This window comes from Cebus imitator, unplaced genomic scaffold (assembly GCF_001604975.1).
Source record: "Cebus imitator isolate Cc_AM_T3 unplaced genomic scaffold, Cebus_imitator-1.0 Scaffold310, whole genome shotgun sequence".
NCBI lineage: Eukaryota > Metazoa > Chordata > Mammalia > Primates > Cebidae > Cebus > Cebus imitator.
The window spans coordinates 2,429,347-2,449,050 of record NW_016107625.1 but is presented as its reverse complement, the minus strand read 5'-3'; the positions used below and the strand labels follow the sequence as shown (position 1 = coordinate 2,449,050).

The 19,704-nt window shown below is 45.5% G+C and overlaps 1 protein-coding gene across 4 annotated transcripts in view; it reads left to right on the top strand.

The window, feature by feature from the left end:
- The window catches only part of SUSD1 (sushi domain containing 1), a 141,658-nt gene that overhangs the window by 102,989 nt on the left and 18,965 nt on the right, over positions 1 to 19,704 (top strand). For all 4 annotated transcript variants that reach the window (XM_017503397.2, XM_037729554.1, XM_017503398.2 and 1 more), the window contains one exon: positions 15,461 to 15,557. In XM_017503397.2, coding sequence (XP_017358886.1) covers positions 15,461 to 15,557 — 97 coding nt within the window. The remainder of the gene's footprint in view (positions 1 to 15,460; positions 15,558 to 19,704) is intronic.

Sequence of the window (19,704 nt, the reverse complement as noted above, 5' to 3'; positions counted from 1 at the left end):
TATAGATTCCTGTCAGGGAACAGTGATTGCAGTCCCGCTACAGGTTCCCAATAAATTCACTTTCCGCTCCTTTGCTCCTCCGTCTTCACATCTGTGACCCCCGCTTCACACATGTTCTGAGCGAATACGAAACAAGGAGTTTCTCTATGAAAACTCCTTGAAAGAAATGGCTGTTCTGTAGGCTCCACATGCTTACCTCCTCTTCCTGCTTTCACTCATCCAACTTAGGAAGCATAGGTCTTCATTGCCTTACTGAAAGGCTATTTGATCCTCATCTTGCCAAATCCAATGGCCCGTTTTTTGTTTTTTGTTTTTTTTATGTGGAGTCTTGCTCTGTTGCCAGGCTGGAGTGCAGTGGCATAATCCAGGCTCACTGCAACTTCTGCCTCCTGGGTTCAAGTGATTCTCCTGCCTCAGCCTCCTGAGTAGCTGGGACTACAGGCATATGCCACCATGCCCAGCTAATTTTCGTATTTTTATTAGAGATGGGGTTTTGACTTGTTGGCCAGCATGGTCTCGATCTCTTGACCTCGTGATCTGCCCATCTTGGCCTCTCAAAGTGCTGAGATTACAGGCGTGAGCCACCGTGCCTGGCCCAGTTTTGTTCTTACCTGATTTCCTTGATAGCATTGACACTCCCTTCCTCTTGAAATCCCCTGTCCCTTGGTTTTGATTCCTTCTGCCTTGCTATCCTCTCTCAGTCTTCTTTGCTAGCTCCATCTACTTTTATGATCCTTCTTTAGTCTCCTTTTCTTCATTATCTACCCCTTCTGATTAGGTGATCTCAATCAGTCTCATGGCTATAAATATTACCTATATGCAGAGGATTTCCAAAGATAAATTTCCAGTCCCAGCCTCTCCTTTGAGCACCAGACTCCTATATCCACCTATCTTCTACACACGTCCTGTTGAACATCTAACAGGCAAATCAGGCGGAACTTGTGGTTTCTCACCTCTGCCCTCGCCCCCAAATCTATTTTCCACCAGGCTTCTCTGTCTCTGCCTGTTACTGGCATTCCTGTACACCCAATTGTTCAGGCCAATTGCTTCTGTCCCATCCCCAAATTTCTAATCTGTCAACAAGCCCTGTTGGCTTGCTGTCTGAAATATATCCTGAATTCAACCACTTCTCCCCACCTGTGCCTTTCCCACAACTACCCTAATCCAAGACACCAACCTCTTACTTGGACTCCTGCTGTAGTTTTCAAACTGGTTTCCTCTTGCCTATGACGCCTCCCACCCCAGACTCCAGTCTTTGTCTTCACCATAACTTTAAAAAGATCACTCAGCACTCAGAGTGATCTTTTAAAAATGCATTTGAGAACATGTCAGCACGAGCTCAAAACTCTCCAGTGAGTTTCCATTAAAGTTAGAATGGAATCCAAATTCCTCACCATGGAGCATGTCATCTGGCCCCTGCCTACTTTGGAGTGATCTCCCCCTGCCCTCCTCCTTTCCTATTAAGCATCAGCTGTCTCCCTGGCCTTCCTGCAGTTCCTTAACTGGTTCAAAGGTTTTTCAAGATCCAGACTTTTCCATCGGCAGTTCACACTTCCTGGGACACTGTCAATATATGACTTCTCCATAATTGTTCAGATGTCTGCTCAAATGCCATCACGTTTCCATGCTACTACTCTGTATCCCTGCTTGAATTTCTTCATAGAGCTTTTTAAAAAAAATTATTAATTATTATTTTTTAGAGACAGAGTCTTACTCTATTACCCAGGCACTGGAGTGCAGTGGTGCAATTAAAATCACTACAGCCTTGAACCACTGGCCTGTAGCAATCCTCCTGCCTCAGCCTCCTGAGTAGCTGGGACTACAGGTGCACACCATCATGTCTGGCTAATTTTAAAAGATTCTTTCTTTCTTTCTTTCTTTTTTTTTTTTTTTTAATAGAGATGAGGGTCTCCCTATGTTGCCCAGGCTGGTCTTGAAGTTCTGGACTCAAGTGATCCTCCCTCCTTGGCCTCCCAAAGTACTGAGATTATAGGCATGAGTCGTTGTGCCCAGGCTAGAGCTTGTTTTCTAAAAACTTTTTGCTCTTTTGTTCATTTTCTTTCTCTCCTACTAAAACAGGAGCTTCTTGAAGACAGTGATTTTTGTTTGTATGTTTTACATTAAATCCTCAATGGGTAAGAATGGTACCGATAGATAACAGCCCCAAATTTTGAAACAACAGCCTGTGGGTAGTATTGATGTTGAGGAGATGTCTGGTTAGTGGATGAATACTTGCAACCAAAAAGAATTCTCCACATTTTGGGCTGCAGAGACAAATCAGTTTGGGGATTTCTTTCCATGGTTACTTATTAAAATGAATAGTGATTTCGTCTCCATTTCCTACTCTGTGGTCTTTATCATATTTGGATGCTGTGCTTTTCTGGTTTGAATGACCAGTGCATATTTTTTTGAGTAGAGGGTAGGGGGTTTCATTTTGAGACACTTATTCCTGTCTTGTTTTTCAGGGTGGAATAGTGGCTCAGGTTCTCTCTCTCTATGCTCATGGCCAGCAGGGGACATTGTTGAGCTGTTTAATGTTCATTGAGATGAATATTTTCCAACTGTATCCACTTTAAAGGATTTGTAATGTTAAAAAAGCACACGCACAAAAATCAAGTTACTTAGATCTTGTGAAAGAGTTAAAAAAAAAACAAAACACTTTGGGAGGCCGAGGCGGGTGGATCACGAGGTCAACAGATCGAGACCATCCTGGTCAACATGGTGAAACCCTGTCTCTACTAAAAATACAAAAAATTAGCTGGGCATGGTGGCACGTGCCTGTAATCCCAGCTACTCAGGAGGCTAAGGCAGGAGAATTGCCTGAACCCAGGAGACGGAGGTTGCAGTGAGCCGAGATCGCGCCATTGCACTCCAGCCTGGGTAACAAGAGCGAAACTCCGTCTCAAAAAAAAAAAAAAAAAAACCAATCCCTTTCTTTTATAAAAGGAGGGGAAAAAGTGAAGCTCACATGTTGATGTGAAGAGGTACTTGTGGTTGCCTAAGATGTGTGTGGCCTTATTTCAGTGAAATCATGAACTTTTGGATTTTGGCAGAAATGTTAGGCTAAGGATTTGGGTCTGGACAATGTAGCCACTCATTTCCCAGAAGGAAAGAGAGTGGAATTTCCCTTCTGAGTATCTTACATTAAATCTTACTGATGGGAACAGGATGAAAACAAGTGCTTTAAATACATCGCTGACCTCAGAGGACAGTGAAGGTTCTAGGAATGTTGAGGGACAGGGGCAAGTGTTTGGGTGAATGCAGGAAAGCAGGGGCTGGCGAGGGGGTGGGTGAGATGGAGCTGTGGCCTCACAGTGTTTCTCACTCTTGGCCGATAGGCTACAGAGGGTGCATCGAACTGAATTCTTAAGGACAGCCCCACTGCACATATCCCCTTTAGGACGGGGTGAGGAAGAAACTTTCATTCTTGATGCAGGCCCCAAAGTGTTAGAAGAGCATCCACATATCAGGTGTGCTACTTGCCCGCCCTTCTGCCCTTTCCTTCCTTCCTTCCTTCCTTCCTTCCTTCCTTCCTTCCTTCCTACCTTCCTTCCTTCCTTCCTTCTTCCCTCCTTTCTTCTTTCTTTTTTTTTTTGACAGAATTTCACTCTGTTGCCCCAGTTGGAGTGCAGTGGTGTAATCTTGGTTCACTGCAACCTCCACCTCCTGAGTTCAAGTGATTCTGATGCTTCAGCCTCCCAAGTACCTGGAATTATAGGTGTATGCCACCACGCCCAGCTAATTTTGTATTTTTTTTCTTTTTTGAGACTGAGTTTCGTTCTGTCACCCAGGCTGGAGTGTAACAGTGTGATCTTGGCTCACTGCAACATTTGCCTCCTGGGTTCAAGCAATTCTCCTGCCCCAGCCTCCCAAGTAGTTGGGACTACAGGCGCATACCACCACCACACCCAGTTACTTTTTGTATTTTTAGTAGAAACGAGGTTTTGTTATGTTGGCCAGGCTGGTTTTGAACTCCTGATCTTAGGTGATCACCCCCCTCAAGCTCCCAAAGTGCTGGGATTACAGGCATAAGCCACCATGCCTGGACTAATTTTGTATTTTTAGTAGAGATGAGGTTTCACCATGTTGGTCAGGCTGATCTTGAACTCCTGGCCTTAAGTGATCTGCCTGCCTTAGCCTCCCAAGGTGCTGGGATTACAGGCATGAGCCACTGCACTGGCTTCTTTTTCTTCTGTTTCTTCCTGTTTTTTTTTTTTTTTTTCCTTGGCAGAGTTTTGGTCTGTTGCCCAGGCTGAGTACAGTGGCATGACCTTTGCTCACTGCAACCTCCACCTCGTAGGTTCAAGCGATTCTCATGCCTCAGCCTCCCAAGTATCTGAGATTACAGGCATGCACTACCAGGTCTAATTTAAAAAACATATATTTTCAGTAGAGATGAGGATTTGCCATGTTGTCCAGGCTGGTCAGTCTTGAACTCCTGACCTCAAGTGATCCGCCTGCCTCAGCCTCTCAAAGTGCTGGGATTACAGGTGTGAGCCACCACCCAGGTGAGTATGCTATTTTCTTGCTAAGTCCAAAAGCTTGTAGGCAACATTTTCTTATAGAGAGATAGAGGAAACCAGAGAGGGAAGAGAGAGGAGGATGGGGGGTAGAAAGAGAGAGAGAGAGAGTGTGAGAAAGCCAATACTACATAAATGTGGAGATAAACCAGACCACTTGTCTTATACAACATGGTGATCATTTGGGGTGAAATGTTTATTATGGAACCAAGCATGCTGGAGGAGCAAAGGGAAGAAAAGATGAAAAGGAAATGGTTTCTTCCCATGTCTTCAGTACTAAGGCTGGCAAATTCTTTGAGAAACTTCCCGTCTCTCATCGTATTCACAGCAAGAAAAAGGAAGATACTTTTTCAGAGGGTTAGAAAAACAATGGAAAACACAGGTGTGTCCCAGGCATTTATCACATTGTCACTTTATCAGGGAGCTCTAGCCAGGACTGCCTCAATCCTCCCTGCCCCTGCCTCTGACACCGCCCTCCACTACGGGACGTTCTTAGGGAAGACTGAGCTGGACCAAGTCTCTTGATTTCTTTTACTGAGGCTACTCTTTCGTGGTTGGTTACCCACAAACCATCCGAGGATGCCGTACCCCTGTGTCCTCAGTGAGAAACCCATCCCCTCTGGCTGGTTCCAGGGTACCACACTTATCCCTGGGGGTTGCCCTGGCTCCCAGGGGACTGAAGCTGCACCGCAGGTCAGAAGAGGGACTGGCCTTCATGGCAGCTGTTTCCTTTCCAAGTCTTCTGTGGACACAGGCTCTTTGGATATCTGAAGCCCTAACATTAGGAGAGGCACGTTTGCCCTTCCATGCTTCCACAATCCACCTATTTCTCTCATTCCCAGAAAGCTCCCAGCTGCTTTCTAGCTTCAAAACAAACTCCCAACCCCCAAGTAAATGGCTGTGTGAAGATGGGTGCCTCCCCCAGCTCCTCTTGCTACTAGCTTCTGAATCCCAGCCAACTTTAGCTTTTATGAAACATGCATGACAAGGTTTTCTTAGATCAGAAGCCTGAAAACCAGGGTTTCTGTGTGTGTTGGGAGTAGGGGAGGGGCACACTGAGATATAACAATTTAATTTAGCAAATATTTATTTATTTACTTGTATTTGTTAAAAAGGACATGGCTTGGCCAGGCATGGTAGTTCATGCCTGTAATCCCATCCCAGCACTTTGGGAAGCCGAGGTGGGTGGATCACTTGAGATCAGGAGTTCGAGACCAGCCTGGCCAACATGGTGAAACCCCTCTCTACTAAAAATGCAAAAATTAACTGGGTGTGGTGGTGGGTGCCTATACTCCCACCTACCTGGGAGGATGAGGCAGGAGAATCTCTTGAACCTGGGAGGCAGAGGTTGCAGTGAGCAGAGATTGTGCCACTGCACTCCAGCCTGGGCAATAGAGCAAAACTCTGTCTCAAAAAAAAAAAAAAAATTTCTTGAGAAGCCACCAGCAAATATTTTTCGATTAGTTATGTACAAAGACCTGTCCTGCCTACTGAGGATATACAGCTGAAAAGAAATTGGTTTCTTCTCCTTGGAAGGTCAAGTCTTCTAACTTTACTGATAGAGAAGATCTATCTAGCTGATTACTTGTGGTGGAAGCTACTATTTTTTCTGTTGCCTTCAATTTTAATTTATCATGCCTTGGGTGGGACGATATGTCTGGAGAGATGCCTATGGATTAGAAAAGAACCATCCTGGTGTCTGTATTTTTTTTTTTTACCTACTTTTTATTATAGAAATTTCAGAAAAGTAGCATTGTACCAGGTTTTGGGGCAGTGGGGTTGTGTTTTAATTCAGTTGTTTGTGTTTACTTGAAGTTCATAGAACAAAGTTGAGATATTGCTTAGTTTTGATGCAGATAAATTTTTTTCTGTTTTTGGTTCTTTTTATTCATTTTGATAGGTTTTATATAGAGAAATTTTAACACATTTATACTTATACTACCCTCTTTCTTTGGTTGATTTTACAGTTTACCTTCATTAATGATATTAGTCTTTTGATAAATATTACAAATTTCTACTCCAAGGCTATTTACTCTTTTATTTTCTCTTCAATTTTTTTTTTTTTTTTTTTTGAAACAGAGTCTCGCTCTGTCACCCAGGCTGGAGTGCAGTGGCCGATCTTGGCTCATTACAACCTCTGCCTCCCGGGTTCAAGCTGTTCTCCTGCCTCAGCCTCCCAAGTAGCTGGGACTACAGGTGTGTGCCACCATGTCTGGTTAATTTTTGTGTTTTTAGTACAGACGGGGTTTCACCACGTTGGCCAGGCTGGTCTCAAACTCCTGACCGCAGGTGATCTGTCCACCTTGGCCTCCCAAAGCGTTGGGATTACAAGCATGAGCCACTGTGCCCAGCCTTTTCAATATTTTTTTGACATTTAGACATTTAAAATTTTTACGTAATCAATTCTATTGATGCCTTTATAGTTTCTGCCTCTGGTCATGACAAGAAAAGCCTTTCTCACTCTGAAATCAGATCAATGTTTATTCTCTAATATTTTCTTATCCTTCTTAATAGTTTTTCTTTTTGCATTTATTTTATTTGTCCTCTTTATTTTTATTAAAATTAATTTTTTTAGACATGGGGGTCTCACTCTGTCAACCAGGCTGGAGTGCTGTGGCACAATCATAGCTCACTGCATCCTTGAACTGCTGGACTCAAGCAGTCCTCCTGCCTCAGCCTCCCAGGTAGATGAGACTACAGGTGCATGTCACCACGCTCTGATAATTTTCTACTTTTTGTAAGGATGAGGTCTTACTATGTTGCTCAGGCTGGTCTCAAACTCCTGGGCCCAAGCAGTCGTTTTCCCTAGGCTTCCCAAAGAGCTAGGATACAGGTGGGAGCCACTGCACCTGGCCTGCTTTTTTGCACTTAAAATTTAGGTTCAGGCTGGGTGCAGTTGCTCATTCCTATACTTCCATTGCTCTGGGAGGCTGAGGAGAGAGGACTGCTTGATTCCAGGAGTTCAAGGCTGCAAGTGAACTGTGATCATGCCAGTGCACTCCAGCCTGGGTGACGTAGCGAGACCACTTTTCTACAAATAAAATAAAATAAAAATAAAAACTTAGGTTCATTTGGAATTTATTTTGATGTCTGATATGAGGCTACATTTACATGATAATTTTTCTCCCCAGCTATAAGCCAGTTTCTTATCACCTTTGAAATGCTGACCATCCATGCCACCTGATACATTTATTTGCGTCTCTTTCTAGACTGACTAGCTTTTTTTCATTGCTTTGTCTGTCCTGTGAATGTACTTTACTATTTTAATTGTTGTAATTTTATGATACATTTAATTTTTTTTTTTTATTTCAAAGCCAAGTTCTCCTTCATTACTTTTCCCCACATTTCCGCCCATGCGGGAATTTCCTTTGTCATTTGCTTCTAGCAGAGGACAGATGTTGCTGACATCTGAGAATGGGACTGAAGGTCTCTCCTCTGGTTCCTCTCCCATCTCACACACCCAGGGTGAAAGAACTATACTTTCCAGCATTGGCAGCACCCATTTCTTGCCTTGGATCTAATTCAGTTTATGTCAGTACTGTAATGAGGCTGATGGAAAGGAGAGCAGGTTTGCCCAGGATCTCAGTTGCGTAGACAAGGAAGAGCACCTTGGAAAATTCAGCTGAAAGTCAAGCTTATTCAACCTCGAAATGTGCTGAAAGCCAGCCTGATGAGGTTTAGGCTTGTACGTTAGAGAGAAAAGGTAGACTGTTTAAAATATAAGGCGGGGGCCAGGCAAGGTGGCTCATGCCTGTAATCCCAGCACTTTTGGAGTCTGGGCAGGTGGAATCACCTGAGGTCAAGAGTTCGAGACCAGCCTGAACAACATGGTGAAACCCTGTCTCTACTGAAAATACAAAAATTAGCTGGGTGTGGTGGTGGAAGCCTGTAATCCCAGCCACTTGGGAGGCTGAGGCAGGAGAATCACCTGAACCCAGAAAGGAGGTTGCAGTGAGCCATGATCATGCCATTGCACTCCAGCCTGGGTGAAAAGAATGAAACTCCATCTCAGAAAAGATAATAAAATAAAATAGAAGGCGGGGAGGCCTTAGACAAACAAAGCTGAAAACGGTCTCAAAGTCACATGTTGATTGAATCCACCATATGACCGTGGTGCCTTGAGAGCTGTGACCCTAGATTGGGAAAGAGCGACGTCACGTGGATCAAGTAGGGGATGGCTTTCCTGCTCAGTCTGCAGTTGCCTCTTCTGAGCTCAGCGAGCACTTTGTTCTGCTGCTCCTGGGTGGTTAAAAAAAAATGTTAGCCAAGAGATCAGAGGAACTACAATTATTACTCTTGGAGAAGAACAAAGAGGAGTAACTTAAAAGAGACTGGGGTGGGGGGGGGGGATTCTTACACAGAAAAGAGTAACCAGTTAATCTCTACCTGGGCTGAAAAGAGGAAATATGTGATAAAAAAAGAAAAAAGTTAATTTTCCTATGACAACAAAACATCACAAGTGAAAGGGCATTTAGGTGATAGCAAAGGGCCTGAGGGCAGTTAGTTCTCAAAGGGGAAGGGGTAGTTGCGGGGGGCGGGGGACATGGTGGGGTGGGGGCTTTTCCTTCCCCCCCAACCCTGGCCCTGCCAACTGGAATCCAGCTGTTGTCTTCTTAGGTGCATCTTCAGGAATCTCTCTCTGGACTGCTTTTGAAAATAGCATAGACTATTATTTCAACAAACGAGTGATGTGAGGCCTAGACTGCAAGCAGAGGCTCTTCCAGGCGACCTGGGGTGCCTGGCAATCACACAGGTTTAGGAAAAACGTGATCTGTATTGCAGTGTCTAAGAGACTCTGGGACGAATTCCAGACTTAACACTGTTTCATAAAGGCCGCAAAGTTCTCTTACTCTTCCACCTGGTCTTAAAGCCTGGGTTTCTCGGTGGTCCGCCCTTGGCCCCCATCTCCCCTCAGATACTTGGATACCATCTCCCGGTGGCCACGTTCACTCCTCCAGGTGAGCCTCTGCCTCTCCACCACAGGGTTTGGTCCTAGGCTCCAGACCTATGCTTCTGACTGCCTGCCGGGGATTCCTCACACACTTCCACCTGAGCAGATCTAGAGGCGAGCTGCTTCTTGTCTTCCCCCAGACTTGGTAAATGACATCACCACGGACTCAGTTGCCAGATTCCTGCCATCTCTCCCCTGAGCAAGCCTTCCATTTGTCCCCTCTTCTTTATTCTCAGTGTCCTCACTTGCAGCAGATCTCAAGCACTTCTGACCTAAATTATTACGCAACCTGCATTTTTGCTTTTTTTCTCTTCATCCTTCAATTAGCTCTCTAAATCCTATTTCTGAAGTGCAGCTCTACTAAAAATCTTTTTTTTTGAGACAAGATCTAGCTGCTGCCTAGTCTGGAGTGCAGTGGTGTGATCTTGGCTCACTGAAACCTCCACCTTCTAGGCTCAAGCAATCCTCCCACCTCAGCCTCCCGATCAGCTGGGATCACATGTGTGCACCACTGTGCCTGGGTAATTTAAAAAATTTTTTGTAGAGGCAAGGTTTCGCCACGTTCCCCAAGCTCCTGACCTCGAATGATCTGCCTGCCTCAGCCTCCCAGAGTGCTGGGATTATAGGCATGAGCTACAGCACCCAGCCTATTAAAAATATTTAAACGGCCTCTCATTGCCTCTGGAACCTCAGATCTCTCAGATCTGACCAACACTTACCCCTCTAATTTGACTACCTACTTCTACTCTGCCAGGCCTCAGCTTTTCAGCCAGGAACTCCATGCGGTTCCATCCCTCCCCACCACCCCCTCATGCCTCTGCAGATGTCTATTTCTGTGTTTGGTAGGCTCACCTCCCTGCCTTCAGTCAGATGTTCCTCCTCACATTCCAGAGCACCCTGTGTATAACTCCATTACACCTCTGAGCACTACGTTTACAAAGCCATCTCCACTATCAGACTCCAAGCTCCTGGAAAACAGAAACCATGTCTTCCATGCTTGTCTCTCCCAGCCTAGCACAGAGCCTGGGGCAGAGGTAGCTAGTGGGTGTTTGTTGAAAGCAGATACATGAAGAAGCAGATCTATATGGTAGAGCTTTAAAAACCATCAAGGTCCAGGCACGTCTAAGTTTTTATTTATTATAACTTGAGATTGAGGGTTTCGATGCCAAAGCTATTTTCTAATCTGGTAAATGCAGTCTTGAGAATCTATTTTGGCCTCAGAGTCCTTCATTTCACAGTGGCAGGATTTGGGGCTAGGGTGGTGGGTGGCGGGGAGGCATTTATACATATTTTTAAAATATCTCTCTCTTTCCTTCCACTGTGCCCTTTCTCCCTTGCCCCACTGAGCTGATGCAGTGATAGACTTTGAAGGAGAAATGGTTTAGTCCAGTGCCTGAAGGGAGTCCTTAAGGCAGTTCTTCCTGCTGTCCTCACTGTCTCCACCACCCAAGGGGTTTAGGATGGGCCTGGAATTCACAGCAATTCTTCTCACACAAATGCATAAGGACTGCTTCCCTATCCTGTCCACTTGGTCTAGCACCAGAGTTCCCGCCAGTACACAGCTGAGGGCTCTGCCCTTCCACAGAATACCAGGGCACTGGATGCATTCTATAGCCAGGGCTCTTTTGGTTGCAGTAACAGAAACCCAACTCCAACCAGCTTAAGCATGTGGAATTTGTGGGATTGCAGAACTGGGAAGGCCAGGGAGGGATCTCACTTGGAGCATGGCAAGCTCCAGCCACACGTGGTGACACCACAGCCCCGTTGCTCATCCAGCCGTGAGTCCCTCTTTCTGCCAAGCTTTTCCAGGCAGACCTGGGAGGATGGACATTGTACTGTTGGCCTACCTGGTACTTACAGCTACAATCTAAAAAGAAGAATAAAACCCTCCAATCTCCTATGCTGGGCGTGGTGGCTCATGCCTGTAATCCCAGCACTTTGGGAGGCCGATGCAGGCAGATCACCTGAGGTCAGGAGTCTGAGATCAGCCTGGGCAACATGGTGAAACCCCGTCTCTACTAAAAATACAAAAATTAGCTAGGCATGGTGGTGCATGCCTGCAGTCCCAGCTACTCAGGAGGTTGAGGCAGGAGAATTGCTTGAACCTGGGAGGCAGAGGTTGCAGTGAGCCAAGATGGTGCCACTGCACTGCAGCCTGGGCAGTAAGCAAGACTCCATCTAAAAAAAAAAAAAAAACCAAAAAAACAAATAAACAATAAAAAACCCAAGCCTCCAATCTCCTAAAGTTAAACAGATCACTCTTTTTGACCTGTCTTCTGACTGGGGAATGGCAATCCCATGATCACTGGGCCCTGGGCCAGCGGGGATTTGGAGTACTGGGAATGCTGGCCCTGTAAGAACCATATGGGAAGGGGAAGGGCTGCTCTCCACAGAAAAAGGGATGCTGAGCACATACATATAACGTATGTAACATATGAAAAGACAGCATATACGGACTTGGAGAATCTCAGGCACGGGGTGTCTCATCTTTGGGAGTTTTGCAATTACAGGGTTGCAGCTTTCCTTGGTCTCTTCCAGGTTTATTTTCTTGCAAGCACCTGTTCATTCAGCAGAATGCTTTCCAGCCCTGACTTAGGGACACTGCCTCTTTTGCCTGGCTTCTGTCACTGCCCCCTGTCCTGTAGGGAACCCTCTTTCTGTATTACAAGTCACAGTCCCCTGAATTACATTTCCTGTGTGCTCAAGCTGGGAAAGAGCGAAACCTGTCCCTATGGCCTCCCCTTGGGGTCCTTTCTTTTCAACTCATTCCTTCCATTTGAACATCTGCTAATTGAGAGATCCTTGGTGTGTGACACCCCCAGGACTCCCAAGCTCTGTTCTTTACCATCTCAGGCTGGGGATGGCACAGAGGTCTCTCATTCCTCAGGGATTTGTAATTCCAGGTTTCTACTTCTAGGTCGTGGTTTAATCTCAGGCAAAGTGAACGCAAGTATTGTCAGAGCCTGGCAAGCAAATGAGACTTTGGAGTCCAGTTACCCTGAGTGTTAAGCTTGGCTTGGCCAGCTGTCTGCTAGTGGTGTGACTCAGCTGGCCAAAGCCTTGATTTCCTCACTGATAAGATAGAGATGATTGTCACACAGAGCTGCTGTGAGGATTTGACGAAAGAGCAGAGACAAAGTTCCTAGCATAGAATTGGCAACTAGTAGCTCAAGTGATATCTGATGGGTGCCAACAGGTGCTGAGGGTTGCTGTGTTCCACACTGTTTTATTATCTTTTCTTGTGTTGATTCATTAACTATCATGGTTAATCATTATTAATTGACTTACTAATTCCCTCGACAGACCTATAAGGTGGAGATTATTTTTACCCCTATTTAACAGATGAGGCTGCTGGAGGTGTAAGTGGTAGAACCAGGATAGCAACCCAGGCCCCGTGTTCCTACCCACTACATCATGTGGATTATTTCTGCAGTTTACGGTCTAGCTTCTCTGATATGAATCACATTGGGTAGACCTCTAACTGCAGTAATTGTGGCAAATGGATCATTTTCTTGGAGTTGATGTGTTTATAAAGTCTTTGGGGATTCAGTGTTTTTATTTTTGTTTTTTTGAGATGGAGTTTCACTTTTCACCCAGGCTGGAGTACAGTGGCACGATCTTGGCTCACTGCAGCTTCCTCCTCCCAGCTTCAAGCGATTCTCCTGCCTCAGACTCCTGAGTAGCTGGGATTACAGGTGTGTGCCACCGCGCCTGGCTAATTTTTATATTTTTTAGTAGAGACAGAGTTTCACCACGTTGGCCAGGCTAGGCTTGAACTCCTGACCTCAAGTGATATGCCCACCTCTGCCTCCCAAAGTGTTGGGATTACAGGTGTGAGTCACTGCCCCTGGCCAGTGTTTTTAAAGTAGAGTTTATTAGTTCACTCAAAGGTGATGAAAATTTGTTGGATCAACTGGTAGAACCAAATATTCAAGATACCCCAAGGTGAATGAGAGAGGTGTGTAGCAGAGCATGAGTTCAAATTCTGGCTCTACTACTACTTGTGCTCTTGGACAAGTAACAATCTCTTCATGTATCAGTTTCCTTATCTATAAAATGAGTTTTTCTAAGATAAAAGCTGTACTTGTTCTACCTCTGGGGAAATTGAAGAAGATACACAAGAGTAAGAGAGGGATCAAAGTAAACAGTTTTATTGCTGGTAAAACTGGTTTGGGTCTGAGGCTTCTTTTTTTTTTGAGACAGAGTCTCTGTCACCCAGGCTGGAGTACAGTGGTGTGATCCCAGCTCACTGCAACCTCTGCCTCCTGGGTCCCAGCGATTCTCTTGCCTCAGCTTCCCAAGTAGCTGGGACTTCAGGCGCAGGCCACCACACCTGGCTAATTTTTGCATTTTAGTAGAGACAGGGTCTCACCATGTTGGCCAGGCTGATCTCAAACTCCTGGCTTCAGGTCTGCCTGCCTTGGCCTCCCAAAGTACTGGGATTACAGGCATGATCCACCATGCCCGGCCAAAATGAAGCTTCTGGAACTTCCTCCCATACCTACACTTTGTGCCCCACCTATGGGGAAGGTGAAGCTATAGAGTAGTGGTATCCAACCTTATTGGCACCAGGGACCGGTTTCTCTAGAGACAATTTTTCCATGGGCCGGAGTGGGTTGGGGGATGGTTTCAGGATAAAATTGTTCCACCTCAGATCATCAGGCATTAGATTCTCATAAGGAATGTGCAACCTAGGTTCTTCCCATGCACAGTTCACAGTATGATTCGTGCTCTTATGAGAATCTAATGCTGCTGCTGATCTGATGGAGGTGGAGCTCAGGTGGGAATGCTCGCCCATCCACTGCTCACCTCCTGCTGTGTGGCCTGGTTCCGGTCCACCGTCTGGGGGCTGGGAACCCCGGCCATAGGGCAAATGTGGACCAGGCTTCAGGCTTACTTTGACTCAGGTTTGCTTAGAGAGGGACAATGGGACTAGGAGGTGGGAAATCACCTGTCCTGCATCCAGGTAACCCCCATCCCATGATAAAAAAGAAAAAGAAAAAAATAAGGATGGGGCCAGGTGGGAACTAGCTGTTTCACCAATCACAGAGAGAGAGGGCCAGGTGAAAGCTCTTTTTCTCCTACTTTGGAGAGGGAAGAAGTTCCTGCCTTGCATGGGCTAAGGTAGGAACCCCTAGAGAGGAAACAAGCAATTGCTTTTATAAACACCAGCCACTTGGTAGCCTTGTTGAGCTGAAGTAAGATGAGGCATACATAGAACACACCTAGTGTGAATGGTTAGTGCCAGTATGTCTAGCTTAGCGTGTTACCCACAAGGCAGAATGGCAGCACGTTTACACCGGGAATGGAACTACCAGTGAGGTGCAAGAGCACTGCAGTCAGCCAGTCAGTATATTTTCCTCCTGATGGAAAACCTATTTGGGAAATCTTGTTGCTGGGGGTGGGAAATAAGGACAGAGAGCTCTGTGATTAGAGAGGATATAGAAGTCTGATGTGCTGTGTCTTCCCTAACAAGTGGGAATCAACCCACCAAGCAAACTGTAATGCCCACCACATCCATCCTCTGCCAGTGCTGTGGCATACTCATCACTTCTTTTTATTGTGGCAAAACACACATAACATAGCATCTGCCATTTTAACCCTCTCGAAGCACGTGGTTTCTTGCCATGTTATGCAACTATCACCACTGTGTATTTCCAAATTTTTTTCATCACCCCAAGTAGAACCTCTATGACTGTTAAGCAATACATTCCCATTCCCACTGCCCCTTCCACCCCCAGCAACCTCTTCTGTCTCTATGAATTTGCCTGTGTTAGGTTTTTCATCTAAGTAGAATGATACAGAATCTGTCCTTTTGTGCCTGCTGTATTTCACTTAGCATGTTTATCCATGTTATAGCATGTACAGACCATGCTCCTTGCTTCTGAAATGAAAACTTCCCTTTTAGTAGCCCTCACGAGGACCACTGTTGTCCTGCTTTTTACTTCTTCTGATCATACCCCTTTTCTTCTTTTCAACATGTTTTCAGAGCCTCCCCTTCCAGAAGTAGAATTTTTTATGGTGCACGGAGGACCTCTACCACGCCTCAGACTGAGGAAAGCCAAGGAGAAAAATGGACCAATCAGGTCAGTAGCTGTCCTTTCTCCATGGTTGCCCAGTGATCCCCGTGGAGTGTTTTGGAAACTTTGATTTCAGGGAGGAGAAGACTTCTGTGTTGGTGGCTGCACTTGAGTTGTTAGAACAATGCAGTTGGGGCCTGTTTTGTTTCCTTGGGTATAGACTGGCCTTTAATCCCAACCAGCATCCTTTCTAATGCATAGAGAGACTTCTAAAGGACCATATACTAGCATTTGGGCAGTTTAGCCCAAGAAATTAAATCCATTCCTTTGGTTTCTGGGCAAGCATTGGTTGCATGCTTAGAACATGTCAGGACTGTTCTTTGCACTCATGTCTCATAGTGCATCCTTTATCAACGGCAGGTCAGGGGCATCGTTTCATTTCCCAAAGGCAGAATATGTTGCCGTTTATGCAAGGCAGATCTTGGGGGTTGTGCAGTGATTTCTGAAAAGATCATTTAGATAAATCTTTTTGTCTTTTCAGGTATTGAGTTATGGGCAAGACACTGCATAATTACTGACTGCTTCTGGGATTCCAGATGGCATTAGGATGGAATTAATTTACCTCAGTTGGAGGACTACACTGTGTTCAGTTAAGCGTTTTATTTGCAAAGGTCATGGCAGGATTAGGAAAGTAGCATCAGTCTACTCAATCTTCCTTTTTTAGAGAGGAAGATTGAGGTTGGCTTGGAGAGACGAACAGCTTTCTCTCGGTACCTGGTCAAGTAGCCGACAGTGTACATGACCTAACCAACACTGCCTTCGTCTCTCCTGACCCTTCAGTAAAATCAAGGTTAAAAAAAAATGTGGGCTGGGCGCAGTGGCTCATACCTGTAATCCCAGCACTCTGGGAGGCTGAGGCGGGCAGATCATGAGGTGAGGAGTTCAAGACCGGCCTGGCCAATATGGTGAAACCCCATTCTACTACAAATACAAAAATTAGCTGGGTGTGGTAGTGGGTGCTTGTAATCCCAGCTACTCAGGAGGTTGAGACAGGAGAATTGCTTGAACCTGGGAGGCAGAGGTTGCAGTGAGCCGAGATCATGCCACTGTACTACAGCCTGGGTGACAGCGAGACTCCATCTCAAAAAAAAAATAATGAGATATTATAAAATGACAAAAAACAAAGTCTGGCGATATTATCTATATATCCATTTACAATAAAACTCAGGGTTTTCCTGCTTTTACATTCGTTTAAATTCAGTAAATGTGCAAAGATCTTTCCAGGGATGGACATTGTATAAATTGTTCTAATTCTCCACCATTTACCAGAAGGCATTGTAATTCTGTCATTATAAAGAGAACAGAAGTTGTGATGTCACTTCCTGAGAGCACTTGCAAGAGCAAATGTGATAGTTAAGTCAAATAATTACATAATGCAAAAAAGAGAAGCCCAATGACTGTTTCCCCTTGTGGCTGTATGCTGGCCAGCACCTCCAAAACAGGAAGTGGAGATCTGTGAGTCATCCAAGGGAGTGCGGTGGTGAAAAGGAGGAGAAAAGTCCTTCCAGAACAGTCATGTTCCAAACAGCCACAGCTGTTTCTCTAACGTCACATGGCTCGTTATCAGCAGGCAGGGTGTCTTCCTCAGCCTGACTACCTGGTTTGCGCTGTGGGGGCAGCAGCTTTCCCAGTGTGTGAGACAGGCCTGAGTGTGCTTTGTGCACGGTTTGGGGCCAGCGTCTTGGGGTACATAATGGAGGAAGGACCTTGGGACCAAGTCTCTCTCCTGAGCTTGATGATGTTGGGCAGAGGTTGTAGCCTGTTGCTGGGCTCCCTTAATGCTTGTATCTCCCTTACTTGCCAGATTATAGGAATCACCTGGGAGCTTTATCAGCGATGCAAATTCCCAGACTCTGCTCCTAGAGATTTTGATTCAGTAGGTCTGGGATGAGGTCTGGGAATTTGTATAATAATCAAGCAACACAGGTGATTATGATCAGGCTAATTGGGGAGCTGCTTCATACTCTGTCAATGCTGCCTCTAGGGAGCAACGTGCAGAACCAAATGGGAACAGGTGAGCCTTGACCTTGCTCTTCACCACCACCACCTACATAGAAAGATGAGAGGGATTTGAAGATGTACTTATAGACAGCATGGAGCTGCTGCAACTTTTACTTTTGCCTGCAACTATGATGTAGGGATGTCTTCAAGTCTCAGGGAAAGTTTGTTGTTCCAGGTGTTCCCCAGAGGCAGTGGATGCTTAATGCACTGTTTGCTAGTAGTGACAACTTATTGCCCTGCAGGTTTTACTCTGTCTCTTGTAGAAAGACCTTGGCTGGAAGTGAGCCAAGGCTTTATGAAAATCAGGACCTCAGCTAGGAGCGGTGGCTCACACATTTAGTAATCTCAGCACTTTGGGAGGCAGAGGCAGGCAGATCACATGAGGTCAGGAGTTCAAGACCAGCCTGGCCAACATGGCGAAACCACATCGCTACTAAAAATACAAAAAAACTAGCCAGGCATGGTGGCAGGTGCCTGTAATCCTAGCTACTCAAGAGGCTGAGGCAGGAGAATTGCTTGAACTTGGGAGGTGAAGGTTGCAGTGAGCCGAGATCATGCCACTGCACTACAGCCTGGGTGACAGAGCAAGACTCCCTCTCAAAAAAAGAAAAAGAGAGAGAGAGAGAGAGAAGACTCTCTCTCAAAAAAAGAAAAAGAAAGAGAGAGAGAGAGAGAGAGAAAGAAAGAAAGAAAGAAAGAAACAAACGAACAAACAATAAATCAGGGTCCTGAGGACACCTAGGATGTTTAGGAACCTGGTGGGGGGAGACTTTCCATATTCAACACCCAATCTTTTAGTGATTCATAGGCTCGAAGGAAGCAGGAGATAGGGTATTAGGCATGTGAAGCAGGAAGTGCAAAGTTACTGGTAAAATAGAATTACATGGCCTAGTGAGTTTTGGAAATTACCCTAATCATATTTCATGCTGATGAATGCTTTTCCTCTTTTCTGAAATTTCAACTTAAGAAGCATTAATTGTTGGTGGTGGGGGTTACCAAAAAACTGTGCAAGAAATTGTAAGAATACAAGAGTTAGTCATTCAGATCCGTACTATCAAGCCTGATAGAGACAAGCAGATGTTCAAACACGGTACTACAGGCAGGAGCTAAGCCCAGAATAGATGGGAATAGAAAGGAAGCGTGATCCATTCTCCGTGCATTTTTATTCTCACACTTCCTTTCACTGCCAGGCTTTCTATTTGATGGGATAAATAGTGAAACACATAACAAAAACAGTACCTGTTGTTAGTGCATTTTTCTGTCCACAATTGGAAACAATTTTTGCAGTGCATACGTGACACGTTACTGTTCTGGCTGTTTCAGGGTGTTGTCAGGCGAGATTAACTAACTGATGGTGACTTTGCACTCTTGGCGTCTCCTTTATATCACATGAACTTTGGTATCAGCCCATGAACTGTGGGGAATGTAAATCACATGAGCTCTGTTTCAGGTCACCACATGATTGTCTGCAGCCTTTTTTCCGGACTTAGTACATTCACTGTGCTAGGCACTTGGTCTCCATGTGACCACTAAACCCTTTCCACAGTTGGGCTTTATTTGCCCATGTGAAAATCACCGATTAGATCAACTTTATGACACACACACACAGGGCAGTGATATGTGCAACAACTTGTCCCAGCTAAAGAGGATGTACTTGGCATCCCTCTGCAGCCAGAACTTGGAGAGGTCCCTTGCCCTGTGTCATCTGGCATTAACCCTTTAGATTCAAATTGCAATTCCATGATGGTTGGAGCTATCAGACTGTAAATCCCACATGGGCCAGGACTTTTTCTTGTCTAGTGTCATGTCTCCAGTGCCTAGAAAGAGGCTTACCTTGACTGAGCGCAGTGGCTCACGCCTGTAATCCCAGCACTTTGGGAGGCTGAGGCAGGAGGATCACAAAGTCAGGGGATCGAGACCATCCTGGCCAACACAGTGAAACCCTGTCTCTACTAAAAATACAAAAATTAGCTGGGTGTGGTGGCGTGCTCCTGTAATCCCAGCTACTCAGGAGGCTGAGGCAGGAGAATCACTTGAACCCAGGAGGCGGAGGTCGCAGTGAGCCGAGACTGTGCTACTGCACTCTAGCCTGGTGAAAGAGTGAGACTCTGTCTCAAAACAAAACAAAACAAAACAAAACAAAACAAAACAA